Genomic DNA, 22,271 nt, shown 5'->3' with positions numbered 1-22,271 from the left:
GGGTATTTTTGTCAATTTATAAAAAATTCTTGTTGGGAGTATTTAGTTAAATTAACAAACCTATGAGAATTTAAAAAACAAAGATGTTTTTTTTTTAAGGATAAGAATAGGATATTTTCAAAATAAGAAAACAAACGTAGCCAAACATTTGATGTTAGAGCACAAGAGCATTAATTTATGCATTAACTAATTTCACTCTTGTAGATATACAATTACACATAATAAAAACCCTAATTTCACTCATTAATCAAAACTTAATTGACTGCTGAGTGAGAATTATTGTGTAGGGTGGTTCTTTGGAGGCTAACCAATGAGTAGTAAGCTCCCATGGGTCCTTTTGCCAACAAGGATTGATGGGTTCCTTTCTCCACAACATGCCCTTTATCTAAAACTGCGATTAGGTCACAATTCTGAATGGTACTCAATCTATGTGCTACCACCACACTGGTTCTCCCCACCATCACTCGTTCAAGCGCATCCTGCACTACTTTCTCAGATTGACTGTCAAGTGCACTAGTTGCCTCATCTAGTAGTAAGATTGCTGGATTTTTCAGTATGGCACGAGCTATTGCAATTCGTTGTTTTTGACCTCCTGATAACTGCGCTCCCCTGTCTCCACACCATGTGTCGTAACCTTCATTCAAACCAGCAATGAAATCATGAGCATTGGCTGCTTTAGCTGCCTCGATGATTTCTGATTCATCAGTTTTGTCTGATGCACCATATATAATGTTCTCTCTAATAGTACCAGCAAATAATGTAGGCTCTTGACTAACAAGTGCGATATGCCTTCTCATTGACCTGAGGTGATAAGATCTTATGTCTCGACCATCGATTTTTACCATACCTTTTAAAGGATCATAAAATCGTGTAATTAAACCAATAATTGTTGATTTACCAGACCCACTTTGCCCAACTAATGCAGTTGATTTTCCTGCTTCAATTTTGATTGAAAAACCTTTGAAAATCATCACATCAGGTCTAGCAGGGTACGCAAAATGTACTTCTTCAAGTTCTATGTGCCCTGTTACTTTTTCAGGTTGGTAACCTTCAGGATCCTCGGGCTCAATTCTTGTATATCGGTCCAATACAGCGAAGACTGACCCAACAGAATCCGAGCCTTTGGCAAGGTCCGTAGTCATGCTACCGGCATCAGCTATGACACGACCCGTGCTCACTAAGATCATAAACGTCTCAAAAAGGGCTTTAGAAGATATGTAACCATGAGCGATGAGCCTTCCGCCATACCAAAAGTCTAGAGCCCAAGTGCATGATGTCAGGCTCTGGGAGAAGGCAAGGCCTATACCGGCGTACCATGATTGTCGAACGCTCTCACGTCGTGGGGCTTCTTGTGCTTTTTCGAGCATTTTCAAGATCCGATCTTGGGAGCAGAAGGCAGTGATTGTCCTAAGGTTAGAGACTGCTTCAGCAGCAAGCTTCCCGCTTTCATCTTGGGCTTTTATGGCTTTCTGTGACATGTTTTTGAGTAGAACTCTCCTAGCATAAAAACATACTATGATGAGCGGCTGGACTGCTATCATCACCAAAGCAAGCCTCCATGCAATGACAAGGCCCATGGTAAAAGCTATGGTTACAGCTGAGACAGTTTGCACAATTAGAGCCGTCCGGTCGCCCACCAATGACCTCACCTGCCGTCAATCAAAAACAGGTATAAACTATGGTTTTTATCTGATAAACTTTATATTAACGAAAAATTATGAGCTCGTTAACTTAATATATACCACATTGGCGTCTTTGGCTAGTCGAGAGCAAATTGCGCCACTGGAATTTTCATCCTGATCAAACCATCCAACTTCAAAAGTGAGTATCTTTGAAAGCATCCTCTCTCTGATTCTCTTCGTCAAGTACTCACCCATGTAAGCGAAGCTGTAATGTTGGCTTAAATTAATCAGCAAAGAGAACACTGCTAACCCGGTAAAACACAATGCATAGATCCTCGTCTTCTCTTTGATCTCATCGTGATCCGTCAAGAAATAAACTGATATCATAGACCCCATGGCGAAGGCATAAACTGGTTGCACTGCACCAAACATAACCGCACTTAAACACCCCAAAGTTGCCTGTTTCCATTCTGGGATATTCAATGCTAACAATCTTCTGAATGATGGGACAGGCAAATTCTTGTAATCTTCTTCATTGCTGTCTCTTTGATCTCCGGCTAGTGAACTTCGACTTGCTGCGAAAGAATTTGCTGAACTTGACCGACTGGCCAGTGAAAGCCTACGGCTACTGGTGTTGTTCCCGTCCAAGTTTGATATAGAAGACGGGCCGTGCATAGCTGAAACGTTGGCATTGATCATCATTGTGGTCTCTTCTGGGGTGGTTGTTTGTTGTTTTTCAGTTTGTTGTAGACGAACAAGTGAAGTGTAGAGACCGTTTTCGTCTTGTATGAGCTCGTCGTGGGAACCCGTTTCCATGACTTGGCCATTTTGGACGACAGCGATCACTTCGGCTTTGCGGATAGTGGAGAGACGATGAGCAATGATGATGGTGGTGCGTCCAACGGCGGCTTTGTCTAGAGCTTCTTGAACAACTCGCTCGGATTCAGAGTCGAGTGCACTTGTTGCCTCGTCTAAGAGAAGGATTCTCGGTGCTTTGATTATTGCTCTCGCAATGGCGATTCTTTGCTTTTGTCCTCCTGACATTTGAACTCCTCTCTCCCCAACCTGTCAAAAGAAGCTCTTAATCAGGTAAGTTTCAAGATCAAAACCCTGTTTAATATACATAATAACTCATTATATTACTCTTGTTAATCACTACTTAAGGTATAATTTCTTACATCAACCAGGATATAAATAATAATATTGGGGAGAGTTTAAATGATATCAGCTTGTGATAATTTCTATTTCATGACAAAACACGGTTAGGTATGCAAAGACAAAACCCTGTTTTGGCCATAAGATTTTTCTGATCATCTTCTTGCTTTGTCATTAACTTTGGAAACCAATTTGACTTTTCAGGTTGAGGTCATGGGAGACACGATGTTTCGCAATCTTTCAAATTCCATAATGGGTAATTACTCTCATATATATAAGACCATTAAAATATTTGTAAATTAATGCTTCAAAAGAAACGACAAAAACCCATAGGAACATGAACATGGGTGGGTGGGGGTGCTCATTTTAAGAAAGTGAAGAAATTGCAATTCAATTCGAAGAAGCAAAAGGGCCTAATTTAAGAGGCGTAGGGGACCAAAACTTTTTTACTATACTTTTATAACAAGATAAATCCAACACAAAATAAATATAATGAAACATGGAAATCATAACTTAAGAATGATCAATACCCATTATTTTATAGATCAAGCAAAAGCTATAACAATGAAAGATGTATTATTTATATATTTCTAGCTAGACGACAAGGGGAACTAACCTGGGTATCATACTGCTGAGGCAACTGAGAGATGAAATGATGCGCATTTGAAGCTTTACCTGCTTCTATAACCTCTTCCATTGTGGCGTCTTCTTTCCCAAAAAGTATGTTCTCTTTAATTGTTGTTGCAAATAGTGCAGGCTCCTGGCTCACCAATCCCATTTGTGACCTCAGCCATTTGAGTTGTAATTTATCAGTAGCCACTCCATCGAGAAGAATTTCACCTCCAAGTGGGTCATAAAACCTTTGTAATAGTGAAATTACTGTGGATTTCCCTGAGCCACTACTTCCCACTAAGGCCACTGTCTTTCCTGCTGGTATTTTTATGCTAAAATATTTCAATATTATGCTTTCAGGCCTTGATGGGTATGCAAATTCCACATGCCTAAACTCAACTTCTCCTAAAACATTCTCCAGGATTTGGCCTTCCATATTATCTGAATCAATCTTGGGGACTCTCTTTATCACCTCCATTATTCTTTCCCCTGCAGACATTGCTTCTGAGAAGTACTTCACGTTTGATAAACCAGATCCTAAGGATCTAATCAAGAATTAGAAAAATAATTATGATCAAGAATATAAATATATACTAATTAATTAAATTATCTTTAATATAAACAGTTACATGAATTAAGCTACTTACAGGCCACCCACGGCCACGGCGGCGCCTACGGCGAAAACGGTTCCTCCTTGAGCACCATGGTACATGACCATTGTGCTGCCATAATAAGACAAGAAAGACCAAATACCAAAAACAATTCCGTTGCTTCCAATTGCCAAGCCTTTAGCTAAGCCTTGTTTTAACCCCAGCTTGACTGAACCTTGAAGGGCTGCAGAGAATTCATTGATGGTTTTGGTTTCACCAACGAAGGAATAAACAGTTCTAATAGAAGAGATTGCCTGTTCTGCAATTGTTCCAGCTTTGTTGTATTCTTCTCTTATCTTCCTAGCCAAACTCATTAGAGTCCTTCCATAGATTAATCCAGGAATTACCAGAAGCACAACAAAGGGAAATGCAACAATGGTTAGCTTCCATAGCATCAAGAATCCCACTAGATAGCAACCGAAGAATGTGGCAGTAGTCATCAAAAAGTTTGGAACCTGCCAAAAAAATTTTGAGACAGGTAATTACTTGGTCAGAAACACACTTCTAAAAAGCACTTTTCTTACTTTTAAAAAGGAAAAAACTTTCATCTGAAAAGATTTAAAAAAAAAAAAAAAAAAAGCGCTTTTCCTTACAAGAAAGGTAGTTACACTTTATTTTTTTCTTTTTCTGGAAAATAATTGTATCAGTTGATTATAATTAACCTTTTCACTGATAACATCTTGAATCACAAGACTATCATTAGAGACGCTTGTGATGACTTCTGCGGTGCTGGTGACATGCAAATCAAAGTAACCCACATCTTGCCTTAACACTGCTTTCAAATATCTTGCTCTCATTCTTGTTGCTAGTCTTTCACCTGTTCTTGTCCAGCAAAATCCCTCTAAAATTTTCCAAAAACATAAAATTTGTTAATATCCATTTTGTTTTGAATGAATTATACTTTAAAAATCACCATCCTGGTCGTAATAAATTTAAAACCCACCTAGGAAACACGCAAGCCATCCTCCACAAGCTAAGTAGAGCAACACCACTGCATTCTGTCACTCAAAAAATGAAACCCGGGTTAGCTTTTTTATGAAATATGTATGCATGTCAGAGAGAGACAGAAAGGAGGAGAAATTTATGGGGGGAAGTGGAAATTTTCAAACCTTGTTCATGTTAGTGGTGAAGACATCTGCATCGGTAGTTGATGCATTGCCGACATTGTTCATTAATCTACTAGTCACAAACAACACCAAAGGCGTAGTCAAGCCATCACCAACGGATCCGATGAACCCCAAAGCCATCAAGAACATATCTATACCGTCTGCATGCATGAAAATGGATCGTATAGACCCATTATTCTTTTTCTTCACCTCAGTGCTGTCTTTCCTTTCTCTTCCCATTTTCAGAGAGAAATTAAAAAACAAAAACAAAAGCAAAAGCTAACAAGAGCAATCCTCACAGCACTTCTGCTATGGCTTTCCCTTGCTAGCCGCCAAACGGTGTGTCTTTTAATAACTAGTTAAAATATAGCAGAGATTTGGGAGAGATGTCAGGCAGTAAGAAACACATACACAGATATCACCTATTTATAGGTGTTTGGAGGTGGGTTCCATTTTACAACTATGACCACAATAGGAGTTAGTGGGTATTACGTATGCAATGAATTAATAAATCCATATCGTATAAATATTTACTTTAAGGAAATTATCCATCATTCTAATTACTAAATATTGCCTTTGGTTTATGGATTATTGTATTACCTCATAACATAGATTACCGTGTATATAGATTACTATGTATAAATTATTATTGTGTTTGATTTGTCAGAGCTATAGAAATGCTTAAGATGTTTGGTTGTCAGTAATCATATATTATTAATATATTATTTTACTAAAATGCCGTTATTATGTAAGATTACTGAGTATCAATTATTAATTTGTTTGGTTAAAAAGTATAAAATTTCAGCTAAACAACTCATCCTTGGACCTGAGCACAATATTTATCCAAATTACAGCTAAGCTACAAAGTGAAAATATAAATTATAATAATAAATTGATTTTGTTTTGGCAACTGGGATTTTTTTTTTTTTTTTAGAAAAGTGAAAACCATTACAAAGGGAAAAAATTCCTCAATCATGGCATATTAATAGGCCAATCACCACCCAATACACACGTCACTTTTGGGTGGTTCTACCATATGGTCTAAGCAACCCCCACTACCCCCAGACAAAAGCAAGCAACCTGCCTGCACGGCTTATAATTAAAAGAAGTACAAACCTAATCTCTTAAAGGTGATGGTGCTTGTGGTCGTCGGAAAGCACCGCAATGAAGTTGGAAATGGTTTGCGACGATTGAAAAAATCCAAATTAGTACAATGATACACAATAATAACCGTAACAGAGTAAAAGAAGACAATGAACCTTGAGTGTGGTGGTCGATGTTGTCTGGAGATTAGGTCAAATTCGATGCGTTCCTGCTGTTTTCATCAAAGAAGAGAAATGAGAATGGTTAGGGTTTCGCAAAATTGGTAAGTTATAGGTGTAGTTCTTTCAAACTTGAGGGGCATTTTTGTTCTAAAATATTGTTAAATAAGGTTACAAATGTTTTATTATGCTAAAATGACATATTTCTTATTAGGCAAATACTTAAGGGCAAGTGACTGATATGTAATGACAAATTTGGAATAAAAATAAGATACACCCAGTAATGTTAGAAAACCACCCCTAAACTAGGTTATCTGATTACCCCAAAGTTAACCCACAGTGTTCACTTTTGGTAAATAAACATTACCGTCATCTTTTTTAACCTTTAAACCAAACGTAGGAATTTCTGGAAAAAAACATAGATAACAGCAACTATCCCCATATAGCCCTAACCAACCACACCCTTATAGATTCGTTAACATCAGAGTGGGTGGCCTTTTCTGACGAAGGTGGTGTTTTCCGACGAATTTATCCGCTGTCGAAAAGAAACATGATAAAAGGGACATATATCGTTTTGTAGAGGTGGTAAATTTGTTTATAGAATGTGGACAGGTTGTAGGATAATGAGCATGTGGGAAGGAGAGAAGAAGATCACTATTGACTTTTAATTGTTTAGTTCCTTAAGATTTCGTCATTAATGACGATGTTTGGACCCACAGGAGGGCACTAATGCTAGTTTAATGATCTTAATACAGCAATTAATTTCTTGATTATATGTTGATTGTGATCTTCATCAAGGTTTATAAACATTATCATGCATGTTAACTACAATGAGTTGAACTAGTTACGCATGTGTTTAATTGATGGTTTAACATAATCCACAAATTATAGATTAATTCATATTAAATCATAATGTCGTGTATACAAGACTAATTGAACTCAACTTTACGCCTTATAGTTTAGATTTTATCATTCCATTTGAGGTAGGGGAGTCTTATCTATTTAATTATAAACGAAAAACAAGTCAAATAATAATTAAAAAGTGTTACGAAGGTAAGTTCTATCTAAGCTTAGTTTATCAGGATATTAGAGCCACGCTTATTTGGGACGATGATGGATTTAGACCCAATCCCTGTACGCCACGGTCAAATCCAAAAATTTCTGTTAGATTGAGTCAAAATAAAAACTAATTACATATTCATGTTTTTGTCTATTAATATTTCTGTTAGGGTGTGTCAAAATCTAGAAATTATACATATTAATATTTTTTTAAGAAAATTTGAGGGTGGGTTACACCATCTGCCCCTTCTGCATGCTAAACGTAAGAGCGGATATTAGAAGTTGAATTTATATCATATCGTCATGTTAGTAGACTGTTATGATGTATATATATGGTTAGACTATCTCCTCCCCTTGAGTTAACATTTAAGACTGAATTATATCTAAGCTCATTTATAAAAAAGTTTTAATTTAGAGATGAAAATTATGTCACTAAGATTTTGAAACTCTTTCTTTGGTGCTGACATCTTTCCTTACCTCATTTCAGAAACGTGGCCAACTAATTAACAATTAATTAATATTGTTTGATTAACAAGCTAACCCACTTCATGTGATGTTACTTAATTAACTAGTATACACATATTATATTAATATATTTCTTGTTGTTACTTTCATCCCTGTTGTATAGAATTTAGTGTATTACTTTCTCTGTTGTATAGAATTTAGTGTTTGTGGGTAATAACTATTTATATATAATGGAAATTTACTACTAAGGCATTGACATTGATGATAGAAACGTGCAATTTTGCGACGGAAATTGTGCAAGCTGATCTAACCAGAAAAAAATGCCCACATGATAAAAGCAGAGTGCAGTTAATATGTATTAAGTATAATTTATCTTCTGACTTTTCACTTATCAGCCCATCAGTGTTGAATTCTGATATAAATTGGTTTGTTGGAAATAATATTTTTAATAACCAAGAAACTCCAATTGCCTACCTTTCAAATTATTATCCGTATGGTACAATGCATCTATTGATCTATAAGTTTTTATTTTTAATTTTTCTTAAACAGGTTATTCAAGCTAACTTACGCACATTTCAACTAATCTTTGTATATGATTAACATAATCTCCCATCATCATAATCACTCATTTAAATCTCAAGAGCTGAGCAGATTCAAACCTGAGATCATGCGTCTTAACTACGCATCCTACCACTCTGTCTTACTACTTAAGCTACCTAAAAGAGGTTCTATATGCTTTTGTACATATCAAAAAATAAAATCTAGTACCTATTGAACGAATGCCAATCTAATGATAAAAAAATGTTAAATATTGGTATATATATACGCTTTAATCGGTTAAATACATATGCATATGTGAGTTTAATTAACTAGTTGAATTAAAATGTTTTCAATCAAAATATTTCGAATGTATGCGTATATTGCAAGAGACTAAAAATCTATTTCGATCATAGTTTTATGGTTTTGTCTGTTTCATTTTTCACTATCCTATCTTATCAAATCCTACCCAAAAAAACATATTTGTTTCAATATTATCAAATTCCAATCATATTCTATTCAACTCAAAATATTTTTTTTTACCTCATAGGTTTGTTAATTTAACTAAACACCCCTAACAATAAAAGTTTATAAATTAACAAAAACACCCACCCACTCACATATTCCCGATAGCCGGCCACCACTACCAGAAGATGGCCAGAATCTACCGAAATGGCACATGACTGCTAGATGTGACGGTCGTGTATCGATCTACCATTTTCTGGCCAAATCCATGATCAGTGCACGACTAGCCAGATCCAGCTGGTCGTGCACCATTCTGGCAACTTTCGGCCACCCTCTAGCAGTGGTAGCTGACTGTTGACATTTAATGGGTGGATGGAGGTATTTTTGTTAATTTTTAATGTTTTATTATAGGGGGTGTTTAGCTAAATTAACAAATCTAGATGATTAAAAAGCAATCGAAATATTTTCAAAAAATGTTTTCCAAAAATTTAACAAACACATTTTCAAATTCAAATCCTATTTTCATAATAACAAGTCAACTCAAGTTTTTCAAAAATACTACATAAATACTCTACCAAATACAGGCTATAATATTTCGACATGGTATTATATTAGAAGTTAAAGATGCTTCATTTCAATGCTAACGTTTGTAATACTTAGTTTAATTCCTCACAAAAGAATATGATGCTAGATTTAATCTTCAATCTTTGAGTGCATAGCTCAAAAAGATGCTAGCTAGCTAGCTCGACCTTCAATATTTGAGTGCATAGCTCAAAACAAGAAATGGCAATTGGAATTTAAAGCAACATGCACCGTCAATATTTCAGCCTGGAAATCGACTGATAAAGACTATAGATTTTGCATTTCCTGGACTTTTTGAAGTCTTGTCGACCATGAAATTGGTAAGACCGCATCCACCTTATTATGTGGACAGAAATCTTAACGTGTGAAATTGAATTTCATCAATTCTAACATGATATTTCTCATAACCTCAACCTCATTAAATGGCACAATACTCATCTCTCATTAGATGGTGTCGATACGGTTTATTGGTGCTTGTTTAAAACTAAAATAAATGAAAATTCAATCAAGCTTTTTCCCATCGAGAATTATAAAATTTTGTTTTCCAAATATTTACAGGAATCCTGTTCATTCTTAACGGTTTACTTCCGACATATTGTCATGGTCAAGAAATTGAAAACACTTTTGCCAACGCATAATGTAAAACTTAAAAATTTTAAACTCGTATACAATCACCCATTAAAATTTTCATATATTTTATTAACGGAGAAGGGTTTATCTCGTTGGCTTTGACCGAGATTGAGGTGGATAGACATTGAAGGAGAAAAAGAGAGTGACGTATTTGCATACGATCGAAGCATTTGAGTCCTTTACATAATTATTTTATTTGTATTAAACAAATAAAGTTGGATGCATAACTTATATTGGACGGTTTAGTGGTGACAAAACAATACCTTTCTTATACTTATAATTTAATTAAGAGTAAATGACATATTCCTACCCTAGGTTTGACAAAATCTCAAGTTGGTATCTCTAGTTACATTTATTCTAGAAGTGCTTGTGGTCGTCGAAAAGCACCGCAATGAAGTTGGAAATGGTTTGCGATGAATGAAAAAAATCCAAATTAGCACAATGATACACAATAATAACCATAGCAAAGTAAAAGAAGACAATGAACCTTGAGCGTGGTGGTCGACGTTGTCTGGAGATTAGGTCAATTTCGATGTTGTGGTTGCTGTTTTCATCAAAGAAGAGGAATGAGAATTGTTAGGGTTTCGCAAAATTGGTAAGTTATAGGTGTAGTTCTTTCAAACTTGATGGGCATTTTTGTTCTAAAATATTGTTAAATAAAGTTACAAATGTTTTATTCTGCTAAAATGACATATTTCTTATTAGGCAGATATTTAAAGACAAGTGACTGATATGTAATGACAAATTTGGAACAAAAATAAGATACACCCTGTAATTTTAGAATACCAACCCTAGACTAGGTTATCTGATTACCCCAAAGTTAACCCACAGTGTTCACTATTGGTAAATAAACATTACCGTCATCTTTTTTAACCTTCAAACCAAACGTGGGAATTTCTGGAAAAAAAGATAGATAACAGCAACTATCCCCATATAGCCCTAACCAACCACACCCTTATAGATTCGTTAACATCAGAGTGGGTGGCCTTTTCCGACGAAGGTGGTGTTTTCCGACGAATTTATCTGCTGTTGAAAAGAAACATGATAAAAGGGACCTATATCGTTTTGTAGGGTGGTAAATTTGTTGATAGAATGTGGACAGGTTGTAGGATGATGAGCATGTGGGAAGGAGAGAAGAAGATCACTATTGACTTTTAATTGTTTAGTTCCTTAAGATTTCGTCATTAATGACGATGTTTGGACCCACAGGAGGGCACTAATGCTAGTTTAATGATCTTAATACAGCAATTAATTTCTTGATTATATGTTGATTGTGATCTTCATCAAGGTTTATAAACATTATCATGCATGTTAACTACAATGAGTTGAACTAGTTACGCATGTGTTTAATTGATGGTTTAACATAATCCACAAATTATAGATTAATTCATATTAAATCATAATGTCGTGTATACAAGACTAATTGAACTCAACTTTACGCCTTATAGTTTAGATTTTATCATTCCATTTGAGGTAGGGGAGTCTTATCTATTTAATTATAAACGAAAAACAAGTCAAATAATAATTAAAAAGTGTTACGAAGGTAAGTTCTATCTAAGCTTAGTTTATCAGGATATTAGAGCCACGCTTATTTGGGACGATGATGGATTTAGACCCAATCCCTGTACGCCACGGTCAAATCCAAAAATTTCTGTTAGATTGAGTCAAAATAAAAACTAATTACATATTCATGTTTTTGTCTATTAATATTTCTGTTAGGGTGTGTCAAAATCTAGAAATTATACATATTAATATTTTTTTAAGAAAATTTGAGGGTGGGTTACACCATCTGCCCCTTCTGCATGCTAAACGTAAGAGCGGATATTAGAAGTTGAATTTATATCATATCGTCATGTTAGTAGACTGTTATGATGTATATATATGGTTAGACTATCTCCTCCCCTTGAGTTAACATTTAAGACTGAATTATATCTAAGCTCATTTATAAAAAAGTTTTAATTTAGAGATGAAAATTATGTCACTAAGATTTTGAAACTCTTTCTTTGGTGCTGACATCTTTCCTTACCTCATTTCAGAAACGTGGCCAACTAATTAACAATTAATTAATATTGTTTGATTAACAAGCTAACCCACTTCATGTGATGTTACTTAATTAACTAGTATACACATATTATATTAATATATTTCTTGTTGTTACTTTCATCCCTGTTGTATAGAATTTAGTGTATTACTTTCTCTGTTGTATAGAATTTAGTGTTTGTGGGTAATAACTATTTATATATAATGGAAATTTACTACTAAGGAATTGACATTGATGATAGAAACGTGCAATTTTGCTATGGAAATTGTGCAAGCTGATCTAACCAGAAAAAAATGCCCACATGATAAAAGCAGAGTGCAGTTAATATGTATTAAGTATAATTTATCTTCTGACTTTTCATTTATCAGCCCATCAGTGTTGAATTCAGATATAAATTTGGTTGTTGGAAATAATATTTGTAATAACCAAGAAACTCCAATTGCCTACCTTTCAAATTAGCCATATGGTACAATGCATCTATAAGTTTTTTTTTTTTTTTTTTTCTTTCTAAAACAGGTTGTTTACGCTAGTTTACATATATCTCAACTAATATTTGTATATGATTAGCATAGTCTCCCATCATCATGATCACTCGTTTAAATCTTAGGAGCTAGGAAGATTCGAACATGAGATCGTGCGTCTTAACTACACATCCTAACACTCGTCTTATCACTTGAGCTACTTAAAGGTGGTTCTATATGCTTTTGTACATATCAAAAAATAAAATCTAGTACCTACTGAACTAATGTCAATCTAATGATAAAAAAATGTTAAATATTGGTATATATATACGCTTTAATTGGTTAAATACATATGCATATGTGAGTTTAAAATATTTTCAATCAAAATGTTTTGAATGTACGCGCATATTGCAAGAGACTAAAAATCTATTTTGATCATAGTTATATGGTTTTGTCTGTTTCATTTTTCACAATCCTATCTTATCCAATCTTACCCAAAAAAACATATTTATTTCAATATTCTCAAATTCCAATCATATTCTATTCAACTCAAAATATTTAGATTTTTTAACCCCATAGGTTTGTTAATTTAACTAAACAGCCCTAACAATAAAAGTTTATAAATTGACAAAAACACCCACCCACCCACATATTTCCGGTAGCCGGCCACCACCACTGGAAGATGGCCGGAATCTACCGAAATGGCACATGACTGCTAGATGTGGCGGTCGTGTATTGATCTACCATTTTTTGGCCAAATCCATGATCAGTGCATGACTAGCCAGATCCAGTCGGTCGTGCACCATTCTGGCCACTTTCGACCACCCTCCAGCAGTGGTGGCTGGCTGTTGACATTTAATGGGTGGATGTGGGTGTTTTTGTTAATTTTTAATGTTTTATTATAAGGGGTGTTTAGCTAAATTAACAAATATAGATGATTAAAAAGTAATCTAAATATTTTCAGAAAATGTTTTCCAAAAACTTAACAAACGCATTTTCAAATTCAAATCCTATTTTCATAATAACAACTCAACTCAAGTTTTTCAAAAATACTACATAAATACTCTACCAAATACAGGCTATAATATTTCGACATGGTATTATATTAGAAGTTAAAGATGCTTCATTTCAATGCTAACGTTTGTAATACGTAGTTTAATTCCTCACAAAAGAATATGATGCTAGATTTAATCTTCAATCTTTGAGTGCATAGCTCAAAAAGATGCTAGCTAGCTAGCTCGACCTTCAATATTTGAGTGCATAGCTCAAAACAAGAAATGGCAATTGGAATTTAAAGCAACATGCACCGTCAATATTTCAGCCTGGAAATCGACTGATAAAGACTATAGATTTTGCATTTCCTGGACTTTTTGAAGTCTTGTCGACCATGAAATTGGTAAGATCACATCCACCTTATTATGTGGACAGAAATCTTAACGTGTGAAATTGAATTTCATCAATTCTAACATGATATTTCTCATAACCTCAACCTCATTAAATGGCACAATACTCATCTCTCATTAGATGGTGTCGATACGGTTTATTGGTGCTTGTTTAAAACTAAAATAAATGAAAATTCAATCAAGCTTTTTCCCATCGAGAATTATAAAATTTTGTTTTCCAAATATTTACAGGAATCCTGTTCATTCTTAACGGTTTACTTCCGACATATTGTCATGGTCAAGAAATTGAAAACACTTTTGCCAACGCATAATGTAAAACTTAAAAATTTTAAACTCGTATACAATCACCCATTAAAATTTTCATATATTTTATTAACGGAGAAGGGTTTATCTCGTTGGCTTTGACCGAGATTGAGGTGGAGAGACATTGAAGGAGAAAAAGAGAGTGACGTATTTGCATACGATCGAAGCATTTGAGTCCTTTACATAATTATTTTATTTGTATTAAACTAATAAAGTTGGATGCATAACTTATATTGGACGGTTTAGTAGTGACAAAACAATAACTTTCTTATACTTATCATTTAATTAAGAGTAAACGACATATTTCCACCCAAGGTTTGACAAAATCCCAAGTTGGTACTTCTAGTTACATTTATTTTAGATTCTCACTCTTAAAGTGATGAAAAAGTGTTTGATGTAACAGTAAATGGGTAAATTTGTCATTTTGCATGGACGAAGTACGTTAGCAGATCACCGTCTTTAACAGTCCTTTGACGCACATTAGCAGATAGTGTCCCTGATTTTTTTGCCCTTTTTCCGACGATTCTTCCACCCAAAATCACCATTGTCACCACCATTTGAACCACTATCCTCCCCTCTACAAAACCTTACCCTTCATAACTCTTCATCACTCGCTGATAGCTGGCCACGACAGCCGCGACATGCAACTGGTTTTTATTGATTTTTGGCCATTTTGAACGGCGACAACCCCAACCACCAGCACCATTTGACTCCTCACATCCTCCCCTACAAAACCCCTGACCTTCCTAGCCATGACAGCTCATCGTTTGTTGTCCACCACTTCACCAAAAAATGGCCGATGAACACGAACTCTCGACTTGCGAACTGAGACTAAACGGTTGCTGGAGACATAGGGGTTTTATAGAGTTGGAGACGCTGGTTGCAGTGGTGGTGTCCAATTGGATTTTTGCCGCCGGAATCTACCAGAATCTGGCAAAGAACAGAGAACCCCTAAGCCTAACAGCGCCGACAATTGGAGGGGCCAATGAATTGGAAACTAGAGGGGTTTTGTACGAAAAACTATGGGGAAGGTGATGGAGGTGACCAAGGGGTTCAACGCTATCGGAAATAGCCCAGATCGGGCAAAAATCGAGAAGGTGTGCAGTAACTGAGGGTGTTAATGAGATAATTTGAAAATAAAATGGGAAGTTATAACTATGCTAATTTAGGGGTTAAAACGTAATTTATTAATTTACGGTTAAGGGCATTATGATAATTACATCCCCTAAACCCTAAAATTCGCTAACAATGTTATTTTAAAAGTGGGAATTTGGAATAAATATAATTTGGGATACCAACTCGGGATTTCGCCAAACCTCGGTTGGGAATATGTCGTTTACTCTTTAATTAATTTAACAAGTTCCAATGCAACTAACCATCCCACCCCAATAATTAAGACAATCGTATTAAATTAATTACTTAATCTATAGTTAATAAGAAGTGAGTTTATATACCATAATACCCTCCTCCCTCACGTTTGAGGTGTTGTTGGCTTTGATAGTATAATAAACGGGCTTGGTAGAACTCACTCAGGTAATTTAATGAAGAAGGGAGTTCAACCAAGTTTATATACCATAACAACATACCAAATTAGTGACGTGAGATAAATACAACTTTTAAACGATTTTAATCGGATAATAAACATGTCCTAGATATAGATCTATAATTGAGTTTTCTTATTCAAGACAAATTAAGAAAAGAAAAGAATGTTCAATATCCAATTTGGTGATATTTTAATTGGAATTGATGGTTGATAACTTTAATTAAATTAATTATTTGATGCTTAGAATAATTGTCAACCAATTTTTGGTTAAACAGGAGCTAACCTGGCACCGTTCTACAGAAACATATAAATTAATTAATTAATTAATTGATCTGCATGAAATTCAACAGCTAAGTTTGTGAATTTTATATACTAAATCTATCATTTCGGCCATTTCTTTAGCTAGATTGCGTAAGGAGTGGAAGTGACTGATGACTAGTAGGAGATTTAACAAACTAATAATATATTTATGTGTATTGTGTAATAAATAGCTAGATTCTGAAAACAACATAATTATAATTTATTTATCATATGATTTTTACTTTTTTTATGATTTTTATTTTTATTTTGTAATAAGGTATTCATATCAATTTACGTGCATCTTAACTAATCGTCGAGGGAGACTGATGCAACATAACTCATTGTCCATTTATCTTATCTTCAATTCATCCTAACCATCTAAACTATCCAAGATAAGTTATCATACAAATTATTTATTAATTTATTTTGTTATGTTTCTATAAATAAATAAATTGGCATCTTTTATTTATTTATTTTTATTTTAATATCATTATATATCGTTTGTCTTACTTGGAGTTTAACATTTTTTTTTTTAATTTTTTTATCACGAACAACTTCTATGAAGATACCTCTAGAACTATATAAACGCACGCCATGACGTTGAACGAAATGATATGGTATCATGAAGTATTATAATAGTTACTCAATTAATAAGAGTACTTTAATAGAAATGAATTATAAATATGAAGATGTTTCTGGTAAGAATTGTGTCCTGATTTTATAGAATCTGAATCATATTAATTTGCATCGATGGGCTCACCAATTTATATGATCATGATCATATATATTTTTTTTTTTTATAATTTATTCATAAAATTTACAAAAAAGAGTGTAACTAAAGACCCAAGTTGGCCATTGGCATAGCTTAGTGGGCAATTAACCTTCAAAAACAATTATTAACTGATTGACATATATATCGAAGCAACATTTTTGTTTTTTTGTTTTTGTTTTTGGGTTTAAAGCAACTGAATAAAAGTGTAATGCTGTATGTAGAAGATTCAGCCAACAGGAGTCTAGATTATAAATTTGATGCCAACACACTTCTGATATATTATTTTATTCGAAATTCTGTATTTGCAGCTATTAACTTCATCACTGATACATCAATAATTGAATATCTTGAAGATTATTGATCGAATCACAGAAATGACATATGTACATATATGCCAATGGTTTTTTTAATTTATTAGTGGGGTAAGTAGAAAAAGTTTAAAGCAATGTTAATGGGGGAAAGTTTCACAGTAGTGTAATGAAAAAAGTTAACAAATACATGCACTTTGAACACCTTTTCTTATTGATATGGACAAAATAAAAAAGGAATAAATCGATCCTTCAAGCATGATTAACGTGCTTACAAGATTTTTATTTTTATTTATTTATTTTTTACCAAGGTATCTGGGTAAGCTTATGTATATACACCTCCACTAATCTTCAGAGAGATTAATATAGCAATCCATCGCCATGGTCTTTCACTTAAGATGTGGAATCAAACTTGAGAGTCTGAGACCATGTATCTATCCACATTATCTCTAATTCATCTTAACCATCTAGACTACTAACGAATAAGTTTGTGTGCTTATAAGATGCTAAGTCTTATAATCGATTTGTTGCTTTTAAAATGAGTAGACAAGCACATCTCTAGCTATGACACAATATGCACTTTAAAATGTTTTGTACTTCAATGATCTTGTATGGAAATATGATCAGTAAACTCTATATGATAACAGTAGAAAAAAGCAGCTGTGGATGGAGTCCATTTTCCTCTCCCGAGAGAGAGAATGAGAATTTTTTAACGGTTGATAAACACAGTCCTACAAGAAAATTGCGTTACTCTCACGGGATTTCTACCCACTATGGTACATTCTCATTTAAGTAGTGCCTACAAAAACGTCACATTAGATCCTTCACATTAGTTGGAGGAGGCCATTATTCTGGTGGTATAAAAATCGAAGTTAATCGTCAGAATACGGCACATACACTAGGAGCTTATGATGTTTAATTTAATGTATAATATGCTTGAAATATGACTTCAATATTGATCATATAAGAAAATCATTACTGGATTGATTAGCTTCTCTTCTATTCTCGATAATGGAGGTTTCAATTAATGATGAGTGGTTCTGGTTCCCCAGAGAGTTACCAATTATAGTTGGCAATGGCCAGGAACCCCAATATATTGTGCTTTAAAGTGGTTGAAATTCTTATCAATGGTGACAAAATACCAACAAAAGATCTAATATATGATATATATATATATATAGCAAAGAAATTTAATGTCCTTTGCTGTTGTTTTACTTTTACCTATATTATACAATATTTTTATTATTTATTAATTGATCATGACAAAGAATGTGTGCTCCAATATTTTCTTCCTTGTACTCATCATCAATGTTCTTGATGGAATTTATTCCATCCAGTAGAGAATCCATTACATGGTGGGTCATGCTATGATAAGATCAAATTGTACAAGAGTAGCTAATAATATAAAGCAAAAATATTTGTATATCGTCCGTTTCTCTAGCATACCACGGTCAGATGATATTGATAAACTGTATACTGGTTTATAAATACATATATGTGTGAATGAGAGCAACTATTAGTGACATTATTGATTGTGGTGGTGGTGGTTGTGTGGTGATCTTTAAATCAGAGAAACTGCTGATTTCTGCAAATGGGAAAAAGATTCTGATAAAAAGATAGGGCGGCTGAGAGAGCTGCTTTTGCCGATTGGATAAGCAATGGTGGACCTGTAGATATGGCTAAATCTAGTATTGTTCCTTTCTTTAGGTAGCATGAAGGGGCACTATAGCTAAAAGCACTATAACTGATTCATATTGAAGCTGCAGCAGCACAGCAGGCAGCTGTAGACCCTTCACTCATCTCAATAACAAGAGAAAGAAAGAAGAGATATAATATGTTATGAAGAATGAAGTTGTAAATTTTACTTGAAGTGCTGAAATTGGTCCAAAAAAAATTCGGCATAAATGCTTACTGCAAATTCATCAGTCATATTAAACAACTTGATCAAAGAGATAAGAATCTCTACTACTCTTTATCTTTGATCATGCATCATCAAACTTTAAAATTGAAGATACAATTAGGCCCACCGTTATAAGTGATTAATGGTGATTATTAGACTAATATAATACTGAACTCTCATCTACTAGCTTAAACTTTTAGATGGGATGACAATTTAACATAATATCAAAGTCAGAAGTTTAAAGTTCGAATTCCTACATTCAAGTTTCATATGAAGGGACGTTTTCATCTTCTAGTTTAAGTTTTAGGTGAGATGACAACTTAACAATAAAATCAAAACAAAATTGCAACAAAACAAAATTGCAACAGAGTTTTGCTTCAATCTCCGTAGCTATGTCCATTGTAGCAAAAGAATCTAGAGTAGTAAACAATAAAAAATTATATCATTTCCTGCACTAATTTTTGTGTTCATAGTGGATCAACTTGACTAAAAAGATGCTATAAATTAATTTTGAATTCATTATCTGTTAATTATTCACCTTTTTGTTTCAACTGTTTATATATACATTTATATAATTAGATATGAATCAATCAACAAATATTCTTCAACAGTGAAAGTTATACTCTACCTAATTGTTAGATATATGAAAGATAGATATTTCAATATTCAGAACCTCTGAAGATATTTTTTCTTCTTTTGTTGGGTTTCTTTGTGGATCTTGAATTAGACCTTAATGGTGTTACTTTCAGCATGAAAATGACTTATTAGATCTATAAAATCAACAGAGAAGTGGCCTATGGGGGTCCAAAAAGTTGACAACTATAATAAGAACAGTATTGTGGCAACTTATATTGGCGAACAAAAAACAAAAATACTCCTGTTACTTTCATCATCTTTCAATCACATCACCTTCTGCATCAAAAATTATATCCCACTAATTCTCAGTGTGGGAATTCCATGATTTTGTTTGATGCTCCACATAAGTATAAAGTAGATTCAAAATACATATATTTATATACGTGTAAATATGTATTAATCCATTTAATCTCCAAGTTCGATGGCTATCCAAGTTGGGCAAATCCAAAGCTACCATTGAGTGGGCAATGTCGGGTCACCTGGTGGATAAATTTCAGAGACTTGTCAAGTCAGAAAAAAACCTTAATAAAAGAGATCGACCCCAGCTTATAACATGAAATTTTTTGATGAATTTCTTGAAGATTTGACTTGCTAACTTGTACATATTCATGCCCATTTAACTAAATATGACCCTTAAGATGCTCTTGGCCGTCCAAGGTTTAATCTAGATATGAAATTTGTGCAAGCTTTTGAAAGCTAAGTTTCATAATGAGCTTGCTGAAAGCTCGATTTGTATTGTCTGCTAGTTATTAATGGGAGAGTGATAAGGACACAACTTAATTTCGTTGTTTCTTTTCAAGCATGCGGGCGTGTCTACTTAGTGTTAAAGCCATAGAAATGTTGGAAACCTAAAAGCCAGCAAGCTACTGTTACATCCACCAATCTCATCTCTCTCTTTCAGTGCTGAATATGCAACAATTATAAGTACCATTTATTCATAGCATGATTTATAATGTCTAGAGCAATCTTGACGGGGCAGAAGAATTCTAACTCCTTGTGGATGTTGCGATGTTCAAGGCTCTACCATAAAATAGCAACACAAGTACTCAATCTTTCTTCTACCTAGTAGCTAGCTAGATTCTTTAGAATATCTCATATGATTTGGTTGAACTCATTAGATAATATTTTTTTTCTTGAAAACTTTAGATATGCAACTATATATAGATAGAGTAATGCTACTTCCACAATCTATTCTCACAAACTTTCTCTTATAACCTCGACGTGACAGTTCACAATTGATTAATCGCAATTTATAAGGTGAGATCCATTACGAACTGACCAATTGCGAGCTACTACGTTAGGGTTATGAAAGAAAGATTGTGAGAAAATATTATAAATATAGCATTTTTTCCCATATATATTTATTATTACTACTATATATACGAGTCATGTGCTTAGAGATTTAAACCAAGTATATAATAGTAAACATGTATTGCAAGTTATAATTTAATGTTGAATTTTGTATGATTTTAAAAAGGAGAATAAAATTTACCCAATAAAAATAAAATAAGAAAACGTTTATTCTACGAAAACCTACTGGGCCGACAGAAACGTGGCGTTGTTGATCAGTTGAGATTCGGATCATCAAAGTGTTTTTTTTTTTTTTTTTTTTACTTTTTTTGTTTTTCATATTTGAAATTCTTAATTTAGAAACCTTCTACTTTTAGAAAATTAATGTAAGAAGTCTAATTTAATCATACACTCAATGGCAAAAACTAATGGTCAAATGGAATATTAGTCAAACCTATAATAAAATGTTAAGGTTCATATTATTATATGAATATAGAGTAAACAGCATGTACCCACCCAAAGTTTAGCAAATCTACAGTTTCTACCCATGGTTTAATAAATTCCACGTTCCACCCTTAAATAAACATTATTAGTGATTTTTTTGGTATAAAGAGTGTTATTACCAAACTACCATTGGACATATAAATTGATAATTTACTTTCTAACCCCCAAAATTAGTAGAATTTAATAACCATATTACTTTCAAATTTATTTCAATAACACCCTCCTCTTCAACCCTAATTGAAATCTGACGATTGCACCATGTGACCCTAGATCCGCCGCAATCTGCCATTCTTCACCACCATCTCCGCCCCAGAACCATCAAATTAGCAACCACAACCACCCAAACAACCCAAACAAGCGGCAATCGCGCAACCAATATAGTAGTTGCGAGAGTTCCTTGGAGTGAAGAAACCTAGTTCAAATATTCCACCTGCAGAGATTAACGTCTGGTTTCCTGAAAGAGTCAGGCTTGGTGAGATTGTGAGAAACGGATTTCGAAAAATAGAAACGAGAGAAGCAACAAAAACACAGAAAACCATGTTTTCTTAATTATAATAACCATTTCTTTGCAAATTTGTAGCAGCCAGCTAAATTGGCTTCAATTGTTTGTGTATAATATTATACTCTTTCCAATTGAAGTATGACTTTTCAAAAAAAAAAAAAAA

At 33.9% G+C, this 22,271-nt stretch overlaps 1 protein-coding gene across 1 annotated transcript; it reads right to left on the bottom strand.

Moving 5' to 3' along the window:
- Nucleotides 1-108: 108 nt before the first annotated feature.
- LOC116133064 (ABC transporter B family member 15-like) lies at nucleotides 109-5,527 on the bottom strand. The gene is given in 8 exon segments (XM_031418727.1): nucleotides 109-293; nucleotides 295-1,649; nucleotides 1,743-2,687; nucleotides 3,394-3,934; nucleotides 4,037-4,494; nucleotides 4,702-4,880; nucleotides 4,983-5,037; nucleotides 5,149-5,527. Coding segments are annotated over 8 exon segments (3,816 nt in total). The 5' UTR covers nucleotides 5,386-5,527; the 3' UTR covers nucleotides 109-247.
- Between the last annotated feature and the right edge of the window lie 16,744 nt (nucleotides 5,528-22,271).

This window comes from Pistacia vera, unplaced genomic scaffold (assembly GCF_008641045.1).
Source record: "Pistacia vera cultivar Batoury unplaced genomic scaffold, PisVer_v2 Contig265, whole genome shotgun sequence".
Lineage (NCBI taxonomy): Eukaryota > Viridiplantae > Streptophyta > Magnoliopsida > Sapindales > Anacardiaceae > Pistacia > Pistacia vera.
The sequence above is the reverse complement of the archived record's forward strand: the minus strand, read 5'-3'. Positions and strand labels throughout refer to the sequence as shown.